This window comes from Nyctereutes procyonoides, unplaced genomic scaffold (assembly GCF_905146905.1).
Source record: "Nyctereutes procyonoides isolate TBG_1078 unplaced genomic scaffold, NYPRO_anot_genome, whole genome shotgun sequence".
NCBI lineage: Eukaryota > Metazoa > Chordata > Mammalia > Carnivora > Canidae > Nyctereutes > Nyctereutes procyonoides.
The window spans coordinates 35,683,729-35,704,392 of record NW_026575146.1 but is presented as its reverse complement, the minus strand read 5'-3'; the positions used below and the strand labels follow the sequence as shown (position 1 = coordinate 35,704,392).

Genomic DNA, 20,664 nt, shown 5'->3' with positions numbered 1-20,664 from the left:
TGGCAAATCCTGTTTTTAATTTACTAAGTAAAAGAACCTTGATCTAACTATGAAATTTGGAAGCCAAGAATATTGTTTTATTACCATGTTACTCATATTTTCTTTTTTTTTTAAAGATTTTATTTATTTATTCATGAGAGACAGAGAGAGAGAGAGAGAGAGAGAGAGAGAGAGAGAGAGAGAGAAGCAGGCCCCATGCAGGGAGCCCGACGTGGGACTCGATTCCGGGTCTCCGGGATCACGCCCCGGGCCAAAGGCAGGTGCTAACCCGCTGAGCCACGCGGGCTGCCCCCCAACTTTAAACAATGTATGTAGTCGTGGCCCTTCCCTTAATTGCTAAGAAATAAATTAGGGAGGAGAACTTATCTTTCTGCTCAGGGAACAGACAACAGTAGAGCTCTTGAGGTAGGAGCCTGGAGGACGGGCTGACAGGTCACATGATCTACTAGGAAGCCTCCAATCTCTATTATACCATGTTATCAGGTCACTTTGATTGCAGCCACTATTTATTAAGCACTTGTGTGTGCTAATAATGATGACCACAGAGGCTCTCGAGGTGAAGTTAACTTTTGAAACGAGGATAAGTGAGAGAGAAAGCCAGGGCCAGACGGGGTAGGAGGCAGACATCTGCAGGCAGGAGGGGCGGGGGCATCGTGGTAAGTCCCACTGGACGGTTCTATTAAGGCGACGCAGCAACAGGAGAACAAAGGCCAGCAACAGTCGTCTGCTCCAGTTAGCTGCCGTTCAGGCCTGCTTCCACACTGTCCTTTTCAGGCATTAACAATGAAACCACAAAACCCGACATGAGTTATTTAACTCAAGGACAAGTTAAATGATTGCATGTTAAAACTTTTTTTTTTTTTTAAAAGCAAAGAATATACTTAATCTGCTGGCCAGTATTTGTATTATCTGACATAGCTGCCTTCTTATTCAACTGCTTTTAATCCTTTAATGCCCTGAGCCTTTCGGAGACAAAGCAACATCTTTCACAGCAAGGAAAAATGTATTTCAGGAAAGCCAGGAGGACCCAATGAGTAGATTTTATTCACAGTTTAACAATGTAAACAGCAAAAACTTGGTTGTAATGGTTTCTAATTTACTGGGGGTTTTCACAGTTCCTAATTATTCTTTATCTGGAATATCCTCCATCTATCTTTAGCTCTAAAAGTGCTCCACTGGGATCCCTGGGGGCTCAGGGGTTGAGCATCTGCCTTCAGCCCAGGGCGTGACCCTGGGGTCCAGGGATCGAGTCCCACGTCAGGCTCCCTGCATGGAGCCTGCTTCTCCCTCTGCCTGTGCCTGTGTCTCTGCCTCTCTCTTTCTCTCTGTGTGTCTCTCATGAATAAATAAATAAAATCTTTTAAAAATAAAATAAAAGTGCTCCACTGCTTGACCTTGGGCAAGACAACAGTCACATTGCCTGCTATATAAAAGACTGAAAGATTTCAAATAAAAGGTGCTTTAATAACTCCATGCACTATTATTCAAGTTTTTTTTTTTTCCCCTCTAATAACAGTGAAAGGGATGAGGAAGAATGAAATTAAATCCCAAAATAATGAAAAGGAAATTCTCTTATAGTAGATGAAAGGCGGTGAGATCAGGATTGGCTTTAGCAGGTCTCAGTAATCTGCTGGCCGTGATCTGCTGGCCCAGGGTAACATTCCTCTGCTAGGCGATGTCAGTGCTCATTCTGTTTATGGACACTTCTAGCGTTTGATGACTGTTGTTTAAATACCCATAAAACCAGGGCACCTGGCTGGCTCCGTCCAAAGAGCAAGTGACTCTCAATCTCGGGGTCGGAAGTTTGATCCCCATTTGGGTGTATAGATTATTAAAATAAACTGAAAAAAAAGTTTAAATACCCATAAAACCAAAATACTGACAATGTGGAAACCAAAGGCAAAAGAAATGTAGATAAATTTAAATGTCCTTACACCTTTGCAGTCCCAAGGACAAGTACTGGAGATATCCCCCAAGGAACTCACAACTGCCTTAATGTCAATGCTTTGCTTAGAGGCAAAAAAAAAAATAACCTTCACTCGGCATTAGCTGGGTCTTAGCTAGGTGACCTTGGGGATCCCGTAGGTCCTCTTTAACAGATGAAAATCCTTTTGGAGACTTCCTTTATCTCTGCTTTTCCCCACTTAAAAGTAGATAATCAATAGTGCCTCACGATCCCAGTGCAGCTCTTTCTGCTCAAAGGTCCTGTCCCTGTGCTTTAATAAAACCACCTTTTCTTGCACCAAAAACGTCCCAAGAATTCTTTCTTGACCGTTTACTCCCGAACCCCAACATCACATCACTATGACTATTTTCTGTTAATACATTTCTTATTTCACATCCAAAATGTGTATCTGGTGCACGCAGCTGCTTAGTAACAAAAAACTCTTGATTCAAACAGTTAAAAAATAAAGAAACTTGTTATCTCCTATAATCAGAAAACAGAGTGGCTTGAAGGTGGTTACTTCGGTGGCTTAACAAGATTGAGATTCACCTTTCCAGTCGCCCATACACGGTACCTATGTTCGTCGGCCCCTGGGGTCCCCTGGTTCGGATGGCGGCTAAGTCCTGGCGTCACATGCATACCCCGTAATTTCCAGCTAAAAAATGATGTTATCTTCCTGATGAAGTCTCTAGGTCTCACCCAAAAGACTGTTGTCTGAGGCCCCAAGTGGGTTTCCCCTCAAATATCAGAATTGGGACACATGCCACTTCCTAAACTGATTCCGGGCAGGAAGAACGGGATCAGTCACCAGCAGGCCTAAGCCGTGGCCGATGTCACCCCCCAGGGAGGGAGGAGGGAAGACAAGGGATGACCATGACCTGCTGGTGGTCAATTAAGATTTAGTAGAGTTAGTGAAAGGGCTGATGAATAATTTTGCATAGCAGGAAAGGTTAGAAGCTCTAAAAAGTAGATAATTGAAAAATAATGCCATGCTAGGAAAAAACAAAGAGCAAAACTAAATGTCACCCTGTAGCTGGGGACAAGCCTCCTGGGCAACGAGTAGACTCCGATCTTCAGTCCTCGTGGTCTGTTTTTACCAGAACAAGCTTCTCTGCAAAAGAAGCAAACCTGCACCATAAAGGAGCACTTTTTAAAAAAAATATATATATATATAAGATTTTTACTTATTTATTTGACAGAGAGACAGGGCACGAGTGGGGACAGAGACGAGTGAGAAGCAGACTCCTGGCTGAGTAGGGAGTGGGATGCAGATGCAGGGCTCCATCCCAGGACCCCATTCCCAGGACCTGGGATCATGACTTGAGCCACCCGGGCGTCCCCAGGAGGGGACGTCTTTATGCCACAGCTGTCCTGATCCCGTAGACCAAGAAGAAACAATGAACAGATGTGTCATATTTGCTTAACCAACTTCCACAACCTTTTATTTTAGGCCCTTGTTTCAGATCTCCTTCCTCCCTCAGCAACAGTCACCCTGGGTGCTAACCTGGTGTGACGCCCCAGGCTCCTGGTGCCCCTCCATGACGTCATTCATACCCACAGCTTTAACTACACACCTAATGCCGCCGAATCCTAAATCCATCTCCTGGATGGGTCATGTATGCCCCACATCTCCTCTGGGGAAAGTCACCTCACTGGGCCACAGGTGTTTTAATACGTCTAATAGGTCAAAAATCAAATTCATCCTCTTGTCTCCAAAATCTGTTTTCTCTTTTATCCCCGACATTGGTGGGGGCCCTACCGTCGACCCAGAAGTCACACCCCAAATATGGGAACCCTCCTAGACCTCTCCCCTGCCGTAACCTGCCGGGTCATGACCTGAGCCCAAGGCAGACGCTCACCCCTAAGCCCCCCAGGGGCCTCCCCTTAACTCCCTCTTCAGCCCTTCCTGTCCTAGGCTTTAGGATTCTATACACATTGGGGCACCTGGTGGCACCGTCGGTGAAGTGACCAACTCTTGGTTTCTGCTCAGGTCGTGTTCTCAAGGTCATGAGACCGAGACCCACACCAGGCTTTGTACTCAGTGTGGAGTCTGCTTAAGACTCTTCTCTACCCCCTGCTCTCTCTCCCCCTCTCTGTCTCCCTCTAAAATAAACAGAATCTCAAAAAAAGGAAAAAGGATTCTACCGACACTTTTGTAATAAACACGGCAACAATGGGCCCTAACAGTGGGCACCGGTGAGTGAGCGTGGAGGTGAGTCAGGCACGAGGCGAAGTGCTTTCCTTGCAGTAACTCATCCAGTCGCCACAGCATCCTCACGAGCGACCATCATTATAAGCCCACGTTACACTGGGGTGAGGGCCGTTGAGTCACGCGCGCAAGGCTACCAAGCTGGGGGGTCTGTCTCACTCTGGGAACGTCTGGGTCCCTGTGCTTCTCCCTCCCTAGCGTGGGCACTGGCCCTCCACTGTTCTGCATCCTCTCTTAATTCCTTAGTGCTCTGCTGATACGGAGATGAACTTCATGAGCTTTGCGTATTTGTCTCCTGTGACTTTGTCACATTATCAAATTGGGTTTTATAAAACCACACTCCACTAAAGGGGACAGGCCGCCAACTTCGTCATGTTTTTCCTACAGCCAGGAAAAAAATCAAGACAAGTTTTTTTTATCCTCCTGTTGTACTTACATATATAAATGACATAAATATATATGCAATGGAAACTATTACCTAAATACGTAAGTTAAAAGCATGATATATATCCATGCGTTTTATTTCTTGAATGCACCAATATTAATCACAGGCCATTAAAGGAAAGCATTAAGGGTAACGCAAGTTTGTAACTACCTGAAATGGGTGTTCTGTTAGAACAGTAAGCATACCATGGCGATAAGCATTCTAATAGGAGCACAGCTCGTAGAGGACATATTACTAGTACAGCTATTAATATGAATAACTAACACTTTTATGACATTATGTGTTAGGCACCGTACTAAGCACCTTTAGACCATTAACTAATGTGGTGAAAACGTGTATTCGGTCAAGCGATGGGCTAGTGAGTCATAACCTTTGGCAACCAGAAGGGTCTCCTACACTAGTTTTACAGCACATCTTACTGCCTTGGTTTGACCACGGACTCTGCACTCTAATATTATCATCCACGTAGTGTTTTTTTTCTTTTCTTTTTACTAGAAATTCAGTATTTACTTTCATATTTTCTAAAATACACTTAAAACCAAAGGCTCTACAAGTAAATCATAAAATAACATAAATTGCTATTGAATCATTCTCACACCGATGCTTATTGTCAGATCGTTAAATTCACCACAGAGCACTGCTCCTTTAATACGCAGGGTTCCTACGGCACCTAATATAAACCGTAAGGTTTGAAACCAGGCCAACAGATGGTTGCATTTTCAAAATAGCCTGAGCCACAGCTTCCACTTTGTGTTACCATCAAGATTAATAGCTGATACGCCAGTTAAAATACAATGAGCCATCACTAAGATTAATTTTCTCAGTTACTTAATCTGAGGCTTCCTCTAACTCAAGCAAATGTAAAGAAATAAGCTGAGAGTTATCCAATTATCAGTTGCTTTTTATTTTTACTAAGGGTATATGACAATGAAATTTCAAACACTTTCTTTTTAGAAGGCACGGTTCACCAAAGAAATGCTTAAGAGGAGAACAGTTATATTACGAAACGGAACAATATGGGCCCTTGAGTAATTTTAACACATCAAAGGCTCCCCTTTTTCAAGAGCATTCTGCTTTCGAGGCAAGATGACACAGTCCCAGCCAAATCTGGACAGTCTTGGCTTTCTTTCTTCTTCCTTTTTTTAAATCCCAGCCTAGTACCCTCACAAGGGTACGTTTAAATGATCAATTACATGGTCACTCAATTTCTGTGTCAGAAAGTAAATAAATAATTAAATACTCTGTACTCAGCAATGATTAATTTACTTGATAATTTTGAACAGAGGAAATTTCCAACTGCTCAAGTTTTCAAGTGAAAAAAAAATGTACAGTTTTCTCAGATGATAAACTGTCTTTTCACTTCTCCCTCTCCTAACACACTCGAAATAGATCCGTCTTAATTGGTCTAAGCAGAGATGAAATTTTCTGAATCATCTTCCCTGTCAGCCTGTGCAAAAGAAAACAAGGCAAACTTTTTGGTCCTGCCCACCACAAAAGAGACATTCCATATTATAGAATCTCAATTTCACATAATTAGGATTTTTAAATGAGTCATTTGTATAGATATGCTACTGTCAGTCTGGGGTATTTTTACACTTGTTACATTTTTACCACAGAATTAAATGGAAACTAAAGAGGGATGGAGAAAATAGTAGATAGCTGTGCAGCCATCAAAATTAATTTGTTGGGAGGAAAGGTTGGAAATATTGATCAAAATTGGGTTTGGAGCGGGGCACCTGGGTGGCTCAGTCCATTGAGCGTCCAACTCTCGATTTCAGCGCAGCTCATCAGGGTCCTGAGCAAGACCCGTGTCAGGCTCCTGCTCTGAGTGTGGAGCCTGCTTAGGATTCTCCCTCTCTCTCCCTCTCCCTTTGCCTCTCCTTCCCCCACTCATGCTCCCATGCACTCTCTCCATAAAGAAATAATAATAGTAATTAAGTTTGGAGAGTTGTCTGAGGATTTCATGGTTTTCTTGGACCATGAACTGAAGCAGCAATTTGTAAGTATTTTGGCCTCAGGAACACTTTACAGTCTTAAAAATTACTAAGAATCTCCCCATCTTCCTGCCCATAGAACTTTGGCTTATGTGGGTTATTGATTCTCAATATTTACTATATTCAATATTAAAACAGAATTTTCTGAAAATTTACTAATTCATTTCAAAATATAAACCCATATGATAAGTAACAAAATATTATTAAGAGCATTTTTATGAAAAACAACTATATTTTTAGTTAAAAGTCATTATAGGATAGCCGGGGGCGGTTAATGGTTTAGCGCCGCCTTCAGCCCAGGGCCTGATCCTGGAGACCCGGGATCGATTCCCATGTCTGGCTCCCTGCATGGAGCCTGCTTCTCCTTCTGCCTGTGTCTCTGCCTCTCTCTCTGTCTCTGTGTCTCTCATGAATAAATAAAATCTTTAAAAAATGTTTTTTTTTTAAAAAAAAGTCTTTACGGTGAGAAGAATGGCATAAATTTACATTTTTGCAATTTTATTTAATGTCTGGCATAATCATAGACAACTTTATCCTCTTGTCTGATTCTGCTTTCAGTCTGTTGCAATATATGGTTTCATTTACAGCCTAAGAAAATCCAGCCTCACATAGATACAAATTTTTTAAACAGGGGAGAATAATAGCCTTTTCGGATAATCGTGGACAGTCTTCTTTGATATTATACCCAAACTCAACAACCTGTAGTTTCTTAAAGTTGAGCTGCAATATGGAATCTTAAAACTTGAGAACGTTTCTTATTCTTTACAGTCAAATATTTTGGTATCTTGAACTTTCAAAGGATCTTTTATCTATCCATATCTTTATAACACTTATTGGTCATTTAAAAAATACTGAGTTATGCAGATTTTCCATATTTTGACATACTTCATTACACAACATCCAATGAAAACCACATTAGGGTACCTGGGTGGCTCAGTCAGTGGGGCATTTGACTCTTGATGTCAGCTCAGGTCATGATCTCAGGGCCACGAGATCAAACGCATGGCAGGTTCTGCACTCAGCAGGGAATCTGCTTCAGATTCTCTCCCTCTACCTCTCTCCTCCAGCTCACTCACTCTCTCTCTCTAAATAAATATATCTTAAAAAAAGAATTTAAAACCCAAGGGAAGTGCAGCTCTGTACATTATCAGGACATTAAATCATTCTTAGATAAGCACAGTGAGGCACATTTTTCTTTTTTTAAATTTTTTTAAAAATTTTTTTTGTTTTATTTATTTATGATAGGCACACAGTGTGAGAGAGAGAGAGGCAGAGACATAGGCAGAGGGAGAAGCAGGCTCCATACACCGGGAGCCTGACGTGGGACTCGATCCCGGGTCTCCAGGATCGCGCCCTGGGCCAAAGGCAGGCGCTAAACCGCTGCGCCACCCAGGGATCCCGAGACACATTTTTCTACAGCAAAAAGTAAATAGTTCACATGAGAAAACTAAACAGTCAAGCATACGTCTAATGCCAATATTCCTTCCCACAAAGCGGACCTTCAAGAGAACATGTTATTTAAGCAAAACAAATATTTCCAAAATAAACATTTTAAAAATTTGTTATTTATCGTTGATCTAAGTTTCAGATTGGAAGGATTCTAGAAAGCTCTAAGATTTTTGTGCTACTTATGTCTTTCACTTAAGGAAGAAAAATTGTTGACTTCCTTCTCCCTCTACCCCTTCATGCTGCAACAGCCAATGGGTCGATTATATGGACAATATTATCTTCCATAAAGAAGACCCTCATACCTACATACTTAACTAGGTGAAATCCTGAAGTGGACAACTCCGTGCTTTGGGAGCTCTGTCCTAAGGGGAAAACACACTGAAGATTAAGCCATCAAAGTCAGGGCGCGTGGGTGGCTCAATGGTTGAGCATCTGCCTTCAGCCCCAGTCGTGGCCCCAGGGTCCCGGGATCGAGTCCCACATCGGGCTTCCTGCATGGAGCCTGCTTCTCCCTCTGCCTGGGTCTCTGCCTCTCTCTAGGTCTTTCATGAATAAATAAAATCTTTAAAAAAAAAAAAAGCCATCAAAGTCAGAGCTGAGGATTTCCCCAGATGTACCCCCAAAAGTCTTTATCTTCTGACGGAACCACCACCTAGAAACAACTACTAGAAATCCCCTGGTGAACCAAGTCAAACCTTTTAAGACTGACATGACTGTCTCAGCCGTCCAGGTCTCTAAAGGGGGATTCTCCATCCATTTGGATGGAATAAATTCATTGACTCACATCACTTAGACTTCTCATAGTGTTTCAGCCCATAGAGTTTGAATCTGGTATCTTGCTGGTATCTCTGAATCTGGTCTGACCTGGGGGGCATTGGATACAGCCTGAATTGACTATAGCTGCATCGACTTAACTTACCTAATCATGACCTTTTTTCTCTTATAACCGTATCTGTGCACAACTATATGCTTCTATTTGAGTCAATGGCTGGCCCAAGCCTAACCCCCTCATTGCCTCTGTGTTAGAGTCTGAAACTAATTCAAAGCCTTATCTTCAGGATCCAATCCTTTGTCATTATGTGAAGTACTAAACTGCATCCTCTTTTATCCACATCTACTTACTCAGTATTTTTTTATTACGTATCCAGTGTCTCAGTATGTTTGACTGTGTGCATCTCCTTTCCTACTCCTTCACCTACTCCTCTACACAAACCTAGCAAGCTCCCTGCCATAGTTCCCTCTGCTAACTAGACTGCAGGTTCAGTCAGTACAGTTTTTGTAGTGTACCTCCATTCACTAATATTGCCTCCAGCCTGCTCCCCAACCCTTTGCTTCTTTCCCCCATAAATCACATCTGCCGCTCTTGGAAAGTGTCATTTCCCTGCTCTTCATCTGTCTACTCAGTCTCATCCTCTTCTTCCGAGCTCTCCTCACCCCCACACTAGAAGGTAAAATCCTAAGCTTCTTCCACTGCGTCCTCACAGAGCCCACTGCTGTTAGGGGCAAACCCCTGTTGATCTATTCCTCCTTCCTCTCCATTGTATGTGCTTAATAACACTCATTAAATCAATGTTGAATAATTATTTAAATCAAAAAATAGTTGAGGTTCCCAGAAAATAATGGTTTCCACCTCTACTTACGAAACTAATAACAAAATATGCTGGCCTGCAAAACAAAAAACAAAAACCTCTAGACCTTTCCAAATTCCCCACTGCCTCCTCTAAGATACGTCTGATGGCTGAAAGTAAACTAGTCTTTGCAAGCATTAAATTGCTCGTCAACCTTACAAAGGGTGTCATTTAGTCAATTCCCTTCCCTAAGGAAATACAAAAGGAATACAGCTGCCGGAGAAAGATTAATTCACCCAACTCTAGTAAGTAGCTCACTGAGAGCAGCTTCTACCACTCTAGGGTATCTGAGCCATGTTTCATTCCTGGTTTCACCAAGAAAAACTTTTTTCTTTCTAAGTTTGAATTTTTGCCAATTAATGCAGTTAGGTTTACAATGAGTTGGAGCCCAATATTACGTAGGCATAATTTCACCCAAAGTTTGGACTATGAGAGAACTAAATGGAGAACCTTTTCTGGTATCTGAAAATATGAACATCACCTCCATATCCTATCAAACTCCCCTAACACTCACATAGAGGTATATGATGGTTGAAGATGGAGAGGAAAATGCTTGGCCTGGAAATATAAAGCAGGCACAGAGAAAAGCGATAACTGGCAGGGGAAATCCAAATGCAGATGCCTCTAGGAGCCAAGCATGTAGTGTGAATGTGTTCAGCAAATTTATGGTAAGAACAACAGTGAGGGGGTGATAAAAGGCAGCTACCTCTAAGGTCAGTGTGCCGACGGCCCCATCCAGAAAACTGTTACCATGCAAGAATGTACAACTAGTGTCACATCTTCTGACTGTTCAGAAGACAGCGGGAACCCAGATTTTTTTTACATAAAATTACCCCAATGTTGGCAAGTTATTAAAATTAGAAAAAATAAAGCAGAACTCTGTGCAATGAAATAAAAAATGAAAGGCTGCTAATTTATGATCTCTGGAACACAGAGTTGGAGTCTAGAAAATATTTTAAAATATATTGCTAAAATGAAATCTGCTTCATGCTCACTTTTAGTGACTAGATTTCTGTATTAATCTTCTGGGTTGAGCACTTATATTAATGATCATATCAGGTAGGTTAAAAGCTCAAATGCAAAAGCAACAACAAAAGCACTGGAAAAAAATATAAATGAGAATGTATCAAATCTCTGATTTGGAGATGACTCTTAGAATTAAAGAAATCACAGAAGAGTTTTTAATCTATAGTTTAACAAAACTTAAGAATATTTATTGTGAAAAATGCCTTGTGACCAAAATTAAATGTAAAATAAAATCTGGAGAATATTCGAGCTGATATGACAAAGGGCGAATTGTCTTTACTGTAAACAACAAAACAAAACAAACAGAACCTTCAGAAACTGATAAAAGACACAAAAATAATAAATTCTAACACCTTATTAACAAGGATGATTTGCTATTGCCAGCTTCTAATCCAGTTCAAAGCAGGGCTTTGACATCTAGGGCTGAGATATCTGCCAAACCACACAAGTATAATACAATGAGCTCTCAAAAACCTAAAAAGTACTAGAAGAAAGGGAGTGCCACAAAAGATCCAAGAAATAGAAGAATTCATACCCGAGGAACTAGAGATTTTAAAAATATGAAAAGTCCTGTTTGGAAAAATGTTTATTTAGCTCTTCTATCCATTTAAAAATCAGATTAGTTGTATTTTTGTTCAAAATGGCCAACAGACACATGACAATGTCACTCACCATTAGGGACATTGCAAATCAAAACCACAATGCCGTATCACCTCACACTTGTAAGAATGGCTATCATCAAAAGACAAGAGGCAACAGGTGCCAGCAAAGCTATGGTGAAAATGGAGCCCTTATACACTTTTGGTGGGACTGTAAATCAGTCCAATGACTATAAGAAAGAATATGGAGGTTCACCCAAAAATTAAAAATAGAAATACCATATGACTCAGTAGTTCCCCTACTGGATATAAACCCAGAGAAATGAGAATAGGATTTCGACAAGCTATATGAACTCCCATGTTTATCACAGTATTATTCACAATAGCCAAGATATGAAAACAACCCAAATGCCCAGCAATGGATGAATGGATAAGAAAGATGTGTTACATACACACAATGGAATATTATTCAGCCATCAAAAAGGAGGATATCCTTCCACTTGCAACAGCATGGATGGGCCCCAAGCACATTATTTGCTAAGCAAGGTAATTCACAGAAAAACAAGTACTGTATGATGCCACTTATAGATGGAATCTAATAAAGCTGTAAAAAACAATAAAATGGTGGTTCCCAGAAAATTGGTGGGTAGGAGAGTAAGATTAATAGTATTTTAAGGTGTACAAACTTATACCTTATTTACTACTTGTAAATAAGCAATAAAGACCTAATTACAGTATAATGAATATAGATAAAAATATTATACTGTAATTATGTAATGTGATAAATATCATATTACAACACATAAAAATGCCAAAGTAAAACCTTGTACTCCTTAAATTTATACAATATTATATACCTAATTTATTTTAAAAATAAAAATTAAATAAAATATTTTTAAATACACAAAAAGAACATTAACAATTAATTATATTAAAATCCTCAAAGAGATAAATGAAAGCATAGCATCCATGAAGCAAAGAACAGAAAAGGAAAATATGAAAAAGAATCAATGACAAATCTTGGAAATGAAGCATATAGTCATTGATGTTTTTAAAATAATAATAATAAGATGTCCTAAATGGCATAATTGAGACAGCTGAAAAGAAAATCCATGATTTGGAATCTAGTTCTCTACAAGAATGCACTATTAACAAATTAAGACATAGGAAATGATGCAAATCTAATGAATTCTCTCCCCAGAAAAATCCACTTATGTACCTACATAGAAAGTTTTATAAACAAAGTTTTATAGACAGTTCTTAGAGTCTTTGAACCCAATTTCTACCCTAGAATTCTGAATGCAAAATATCTTAAAAATGGAAATCTGCCCCACTCTATTAATATAATACGATATTAATACAAGGAAATACTGGTTCAAGGTATAGAAAACAGACTTTAAATTTAAGTTAGGATCAAATTAAAAAAAAACAATTAAATCTGATCAAGAAATGAAACTCACAAAGAAAGTGTCCTGAATCTTCCTAAATATTGTTACAAAACTCAGGTAAGATTAAGATAGAGAAAATCAATAACTATCCACAGCAAATAAAGGACTTCTAGTGTGTATTAAAGTTGGTTAATTATAACATAATAATTATCATTTCAGATGCAAATATGATTTTCAAGTTCATTTTGGCATCACAAAATGCGACTGAAAAAGTAGAGCATTTATAATAGGCAAAAACCATTTTTTCAAATAATATTAAATTATCAGTATGGGGATACAAGATTGGTGGAGTTTAAAAGAAGCTAAATTGCTCTGCATTAGAAAACATGGGAGATAAAGGAGCCTGAGGGGAAAATCTGGAGATATTGCCTAGAATAAGGGGAATTTTTAAGAGTAGGCTGAAAAGAGCAATAACATAAAAAATCACTGTTTGATACATTGTGATTCGGGAATGAGCTGAACAGAGCTGTCCTAAGGCAATGTAGGGGATACATGCTATGATACCAATCCCAGGATACGTTCAGGAAAATATACATACTGCTTGGGGGTTTTTTGTTTGTTCTTTATCCAAGAGTAGGAGAGTCAAGGAAGAACAATGAGTTCTCCTTCAACATTGGCCTAACCTGTGTACACATGGACAGTTACCCAACATCTGTGTTACACAAGAAAGTCTTAAATTTGCCCTTTGCAATGAACCTAAACAGAAATGTCTGGTGCTCAACAAAACTTCGATGGAAGACAGCTCTCCAACCAAGATTCTGAAAACACAAAAATCTTCCTTAAAAGAGATGTGAAATGTTTCAGAATATAAACTCAAATGACATACTGAATATCTTCCGTTTAAGACAGCTAAGATCTTTGGAAGGTAAAGTGATGACTTCTCTGAAGAGAGCTCTACTGAGAATGTATATTAAAATTCAGGATGTGTATTTCCACAGGTTTTCTTGAAGCTGATGTGGAGAGACATTATCTTGATGAAGACCATGAAATGTTTAGATACAGGTATTTGTCTTCTTTGAGTATTGTCAAGTTACTTCAAAACCATACAATCAGATTATCTTGATGTTCACAATTTTATTTTATTTTTTTACTTTTTTTTTGAAGTTCACCATCTTAGAAGAATGCTGCCTGGGTTTGAAATCGCACATTTGCATCACAACAGATCAGGTTCCTTTGAATACATTCAACACTGCAGAATAGCCCTGTTCTGGTTAAAAAAAATCTCCGTTTGATGTAAACTTTCCACTTGGAAACATGATTGTGTATGACTCTGTCTCCGTCACAAGCCAACTCCCTGATAAGATGATAGAAGCATTCACGTATGAATCTTTGTTTCCCCACAAAACATGTTTCCTTTGGGGAGGAAATTGAAGGACAAGTTTTCAACCTTTGCAGGCCACCTAGACTTTATCTTCTCACAGTGAAACTTCTTGGCCTGGAATATTCTATCCTAATTAAAAGCAGCAAACATGAAAATGCCTGGTGTGGGATGTGTGTTCACATAGGCCTTCACTGAAGACAATGCTTTCTTCATATTCATGAAATAAAATTAAACTGGAATGAATTTTGAATTAACATTTCAAGACTTCATTATATATAAAGCACAAAAACATAAAAACCATAGGTATTAAAATCTTGACCACAGTGAATAATAAATGCGTTCTATAAAATTTCCAATGTACTAATGCCAAAATATAATATTTCTAAAAATATGTCAGAGAAAAATACATACTAGCCCTAAATATCTGCCAAAAGAAATGATGCTAAAGAAATAAAAACTAAGATAATAAGTAATTTTTAAATGGTACTCACCAATCACAATTGAAGACTCACAGTGATAATAACCATTACTTTGTTTTTTCTTTAGCATGGAGCAAAGATCTATGCGATGTACCATTTCTTCTCCAAATCTGTGACTGATAAATTTTTCATAGAATTTGGGGTCGATTTTTTTCACTCCCTTGAAATGATAAAACAAAATCACATCACTCAATCATTCCACCGAGGCAGCTAGTTCATATTTGTATCACTGTCTTAGAATGTGACATTATACTTTGGTATCTAGTTCTGCCTAGAGGCATCTGAAAATGGATACCCCAAAATGGTTGAATCTGTCTTTAAAGTCTCCCTCTCTAGGATGAGTTGTATTATTAAAAAAAAAAAAATCATCAAAGAGTATTGGGTTTAAATTTGGTGGCATTCAGAACCTCATATGCTTTAAGCTTCTGAAATAATGAGGTATATCAAGTTGAAATTTGAGGTATCAAAAAAAAAAGAGTAATCATCAACAATGGAGAAATGGATGAATTTTTTAAAAGTGATATAGATCTTAATATTTTATAATGTATAAAATGTTTTAATAAGATGTATGCAATTTTGAAACTCCTGACATAAGAGTCATTTGAAGACGGTTAATGATTATTTGAATTGGAGGAGGGGACAGTGCATCTCCCAAGTCCTTCTCTATCTGCCCCTCCTTATTCTCAGTACCTTCCATAGCAGGAAGGGGGTGATTGGTGAAAACTGACAGTGGGAAACCTTGCTGTCTCTGTGGTTTCCCAAAACGTGGGAATGAACGTCTCCCCCGCCCCTGCCTACGTAATGGTCCCCCCCGCAGCCTCACAGACCCAAACACAGTTCGTAATGTGAAGGTACAGTACTTTACAAGGCAAGTTCACTGACTGACCATGTGTGCACTTTTCCGTTCAATTTATAATTGGTAAAAATTTTACCCTGGCAATACCTGCTATTTGTTAAAAATCAGAAAATATAAGGAATCTAGGGGCAGCTGGCTGGCTCAGTCAGTGAGGTGTGCAACTCTTGGTCTAGGGATTGTGAGTTCAAGCCCCACACTGGGTGTAGAGATTAGTTAAAATATAAAATCTATTAAAAGGAAAGAAAAAGAAAATATGAAGAATCTAAAGAAAAAGAAAAATCATTCATGTCCTTGCCATTTACAGAAAATATATGAACACTACGGGCACATCCCTCCACCCCTCAGGTCTTTTTCTATGCATACATATACTGTATTTAGATCATACTTAAATAAATAATATTATAATGTAGTTAGAATATATATTTTCCCTTTTTATTCACAAAAAACTTTGACAAAAGTTTTAAAAAGATGTAAAAACAAAAAAAATAAAATAAAATCACCCCACACTGCAACTACTAAAATTTTATTATGTATTTTATTTTTCCTATGTGAAACAAAGTACATTTTTTCTTTTTTATAGAAATATGGTTGAGCCATGATTTAGCAATCAGCTATTTTTGCAGTTAGTACGTCAATAAATAATATACAGATGTGCACCCTATTTTTAATATTTTAATTTCCATAGTACTTCACTGTATGGGGGTATCATTGATCTATTCATTCAAATTATTTATTGTTAGAGGGCATTTAGGTTGCCCTTAATTTTTAACACCGTAATCAACATGTTTTTGTGGATGTATGTTCTTGTTCTGTATCCAAGCTGAGCTGCTGGCCTTTCCTACTGGCTCCACTCACAGACCCCCCAGGTCACTCAACAGCAACTCTAGTCCAGCTAATCAGGCGAAAAGCCCTGGGGTGTCCCCGAGTCCCCTCTTTCTCTCGCTGTCCCCTCCGATCCAACAGCGTTGGCTCTCCCCGCGACCGGTGACTCATGGCCACCACTCCCTTGCTACCCTTGTTTGAGCTTCCCCGATCTTTCACCTGTATCGTCCTAACAGCCCCTGTTTTCCCGCCCTCGCCTCCTCTACAGGCAGAATTATCCTATAAAAACACGCATCACATCAGGTCACTCTTCTGCTCAAAATTCCCCAAACGGTTCTACTGCCCTCAAAGGAAGAGTCAACTGCCCCAGGAGAGCCCACCAGGTCCTGCCCCGCCCGCTCAGTGCTCCCTGGACCTCGGCTCCTGCTCCTTCCTCAGCCTCCCCTCAGCCTGACCTCTCCCTGGCCTCCTCCCCGGCCTCCACCCCAGACTCCTCGGCCTCCTCCCCAGCCTCCTTGGTCACACCAGTGCCATCCCCTGGGACCTGTGTACTGGAAGTGGTCTTCCCAGACCCCCTCGTGGCCCGTCTCCTGCCTCCCCGCAGCCCTTGCTCCAACCTCACTCTGAGGAGAACTTTGCCTGGCCACTCCCTTGAAGGCGCACCTCCAGGTCCTTCCCTTGGGGAGGCGGGCAGCAGGGCCTCAGAGCATCTGCTGGGGGCAGTGGAAATGTGTGAGCTCAACGAGCTCTGCTGCTTCTCAGGACGTGGTTTTGCTTCAGTTTCCTCGTCTGTAAAATGAGGTTAACAGTGGAACCTACTTCAAGTGGTAGATGGACTAAATAAGTGAACTTATAAAAGCGTTCAAAGCAGTGAAACAGAGTAAAGGCTACATATTTATGTGATATGATAAATATGATAACATATGTATTGTTAGTGAATTTTAAGGAACTGCAGGAGAGATACGGTTTCAGAAACTTTATAAAGGTTCTGAGTAAACGGAAACTGGCCATTCTGATGGGTCTGAAACACCAGCGTGTGCTGGCCGCTGGCTGGGGAGGCAGCGGGCCGGTGTCACCCCGGGGCCAGCAGCGGGAGACCCGTCATGACCCTGCAGGGAAAAGAGGAACTTCAGTTTTCAAGATACCAGCGCTGGCCAGCTGCCGGCACCTCCGGTGTGGCTTTGTAAGATGTCATGATTTCTTTAAAGTAAGAAATAAGGGAAATGTGAACAGTGACCATTCGAGAGGCTTAATTTTGGCAAAAAAAGTAAGGGCCAACTATTTTTGCAAGAGTTCTTCACAGATGACTTTTGAGTCTTTAAGGAGCGAATTTTTATTAGAGGGTGGAATGGAATTCATTCTTTAAGTCATAATTTATAGAGAGAACTGTGGTTCAAAAGGCCTGGCTTAGGAGGCACTGAAATTATACGTCATGAACAGAAAACACCTTCAGTGATAAAGAGCCTAGAAATAGATAAGAATCTGCTTGGTCTGATATATAATATTAACATGATCTTTGTTCTCTAGGGAATTTTCTGTTCGGCAATATATTTCTTCTTCTTTTTTTTCCCCAGGCTCTTTTTCCCATAGCAATAGGCATCGGTTCTAATAAAATGTATCTGAATCGGTGTCGCCACCCAGCTGCAGCAGGTCGTGTTCTTCTTTCATAAGAAGAGAAAGAACTATCGTTCTGAGAAAATAGATGAGCATATCAAAATTGGATATCATTCAGGGTAAAGCTAAGAAGGCTCCTATTTTCTTTTTTTTTTTTTTTTTAATTATTTATTTGAGAAAGAGCCCAAGCAGGAGGGGCAGAAGGAGAGAGACTCTCTAGCAGACTTTCTGGGCATGGAGCTGACGCAGGGCTCGATCTCACAGCCCTGAGATCATGGCCTGAGCCACGCAGGCACTCCAAGGCTCCTCCTATTTTCTGAATGCATCCACTGCGCCTCCAAAACAGTCCCAGAGACAGTGCCCTCCAGTTTAAAGCTAAAAAGACTGGGTTAGCACGATTTTCATGTTTTAGGACCCCCCAAATTATTCTCTGCTTCCCTTCTTCATAGGCCCTTTCCAAGGTACTTTGTATTTAAGGATCAATGAAAGTATAACACATTAGAAGAGTTCAAAAAAATTACCCAAAAAAATAAAATAGTCAGGCCCTTTCCAAGGTACTTTGTATTTAAGGATCAATGAAAGTATAACACATTAGGAGTTCAAAAAAATTACCCAAAAAAATAAAATAGTCAAAGCCAGAAAAATTGACCTGTAAAGGCTAAAAGAGTTGGGACTATTTCAAGTACAAAAAAATTACCCCAAAAAATAAAATAGTCAGGCCCTTTCCAAGGTACTTTGTATTTAAGGATCAATGAAAGTAGAACACATTAGAAGAGTTCAAAAAAATTACCCAAAAAAATAAAATAGTCAAAGCCAGAAAAATTGACCTGTAAAGGCTAAAAGAGTTGGGACTATTTCAAGTACAGAGAAACAATGTATAGGGGGACTTCACCTAAACCAGGCGAAGGGTGCTGCAACCCTGAAATTGTGGACACGCTTGGTGGCTGCCTAGGACTAAACTTGAATGTTATTTTTGCCTTAAACCTAGCCAAGACAGGGCATATTTTCAAGGGCTTTGCATTTATAATTTTACCCAATATAACTGACTTATCAATTAGGCAGCATAACGCTGAAAGATAAAATAGGAAGTTAAATATAAGATATCTGACTTTCAAACAATAAATTAGTAGCAAGAAACATCAAACAGAAAAACTTTTCAAGACTGTCTTAATTAGTCATTAGAAATGACTAAAGTTTTACTTTCCTTTTAGCCTAGTTTCAGGCATGGTTTAGGAAGAATTATTAACGATGTTCAAAGCCACTTGATAATCTTTGATAAAATGTACTATTAAACCCTGAGAACTTCATTCTTGATTGTAACTTGGCACCCAAACAGCCAATCCAGGAAAAATGCCATTGAGACCATGATGAGTATTTTTAGAATCATTTGAGGCTGCATCTGCTAAATAATGGAACCTATTTACTCAGAAAGCATCCACCATATCATTTACATTTAGCTAAATGATGTGTATAGTTTAATATGTACCAAAGAGGGCTCAGGCTTATGTTACTATGCACCAAATTCTATTTTCAATATAAATGATGTAAAGAAAGCTATGAAATATGAAAATTCACTTTAGTTCACAATCTGTATATGAAAGTCATTCTAGGTTCTGAAAGATAAAATTTAATTATTTCTATGACAAAGTTATTGTGATTAGAGGAACAAAGAAATGCCAGTTTCATTAAAAAAAAGTTAAGACTTTTATACAGTAGCAGATAATTTCTTATTGTGACTTATTATCTTATAATAATCACAACTTTCATGATGAAAACATAAATAGGCTGCATATCAGACAAAGAAATTATGTGTCCTACTGATGGTAAAGCCTGACACTCCTGGAGCTCGGCTGTGTTTCCTGATAGTTTATTCCTGTTCTGCAGTGGCTACAGAGATGCATGTCTCCTGTGATAATGACTTGAAACCAAAATTCAGAAATAAATTAAGAGCCATACCAAAGTGGTTCATTCATCATTTTGGGGATCAGCTGATCAGGTGATCAAAGAAGATTGGAAGTCTTTTGTTAAAAAAGATTTTATTGGGATCCCTGGGTGGCTCAGGAGTAAGTGCCTGCCTTCGGCTCAGGGTGTGACCCCCGGGTCCCGGGATTGAGTCCCATGTCGGGCTCCCCGCAGGGGCCTGCTTCTCCCTCTGCCTGTGTCTCTGCTTCTCTCTCTGTGTCTCTCATGAGTAAATAAATAAAATTTAAAAAAAAATTTTTTTGAAATAAAAAAGATTTTATCTATCTATTTGAGAGCGAACATGCGTGTGCACACGTGCGTGAGCAGGGGGAGGCGCTGACGAAGGAGAAGAGAGACAATCTCCAGCAGACTCCCCGCCTAGCGTGGAGCCTGACTCAGAACTCGATCCCAGGACCCCGAGATCCTGCCCTGAGCTGAAGTCAGGCCGGATGCTTAACCCACTGAGCTACCCAGGCGCCCCAAGAGTTTATGCATCAGCAGTGGGATAGCATCAGTCAAAAAACGAACATCATTTTGAAGGGTCCCTGCCCCTAATGAAAGGTCAATCCTGGCAATTCCAAGTGACTAAGGAATGTACAGGCTGACCCAGGACCTCCCGGAGGCAAACCCTCCTCTGCAGTTCTCAGTGCTCCCTCCCTCACCCCTTGGCCTCACTGCACTCTGCTCTGCTCCGTCCCTCCCCCCTGGCACAGAGCCGCCCGTTGCCTTCTTATCAGCCTCAGCCCTCCTCAGCCCCTCTCAGGCGGGTAACGGAGCCCCCCACCCCGGGCTCAGTCCCCCCAGCCTGTTCCCACAGGACAGAGGAGCCCCAGCACACGCGCTGCTGGTGGTTTCAGGCCCAGGGTC

The 20,664-nt window shown here is 40.1% G+C and overlaps 1 protein-coding gene across 6 annotated transcripts in view; it reads right to left on the bottom strand.

Annotated features, from left to right (window-relative positions):
• The window catches only part of AKAP7 (A-kinase anchoring protein 7), a 129,718-nt gene that overhangs the window by 43,936 nt on the left and 65,118 nt on the right, over nucleotides 1–20,664 (bottom strand). For all 6 annotated transcript variants that reach the window (XR_008662523.1, XM_055310501.1, XM_055310502.1 and 3 more), the window contains exon 7: nucleotides 14,556–14,703. Coding sequence is in view for 5 of the 6 variants with exons in the window: in XM_055310501.1 (XP_055166476.1) it covers nucleotides 14,556–14,703 (148 nt within the window). In the remaining variant the exon portion in view is untranslated. The remainder of the gene's footprint in view (nucleotides 1–14,555; nucleotides 14,704–20,664) is intronic.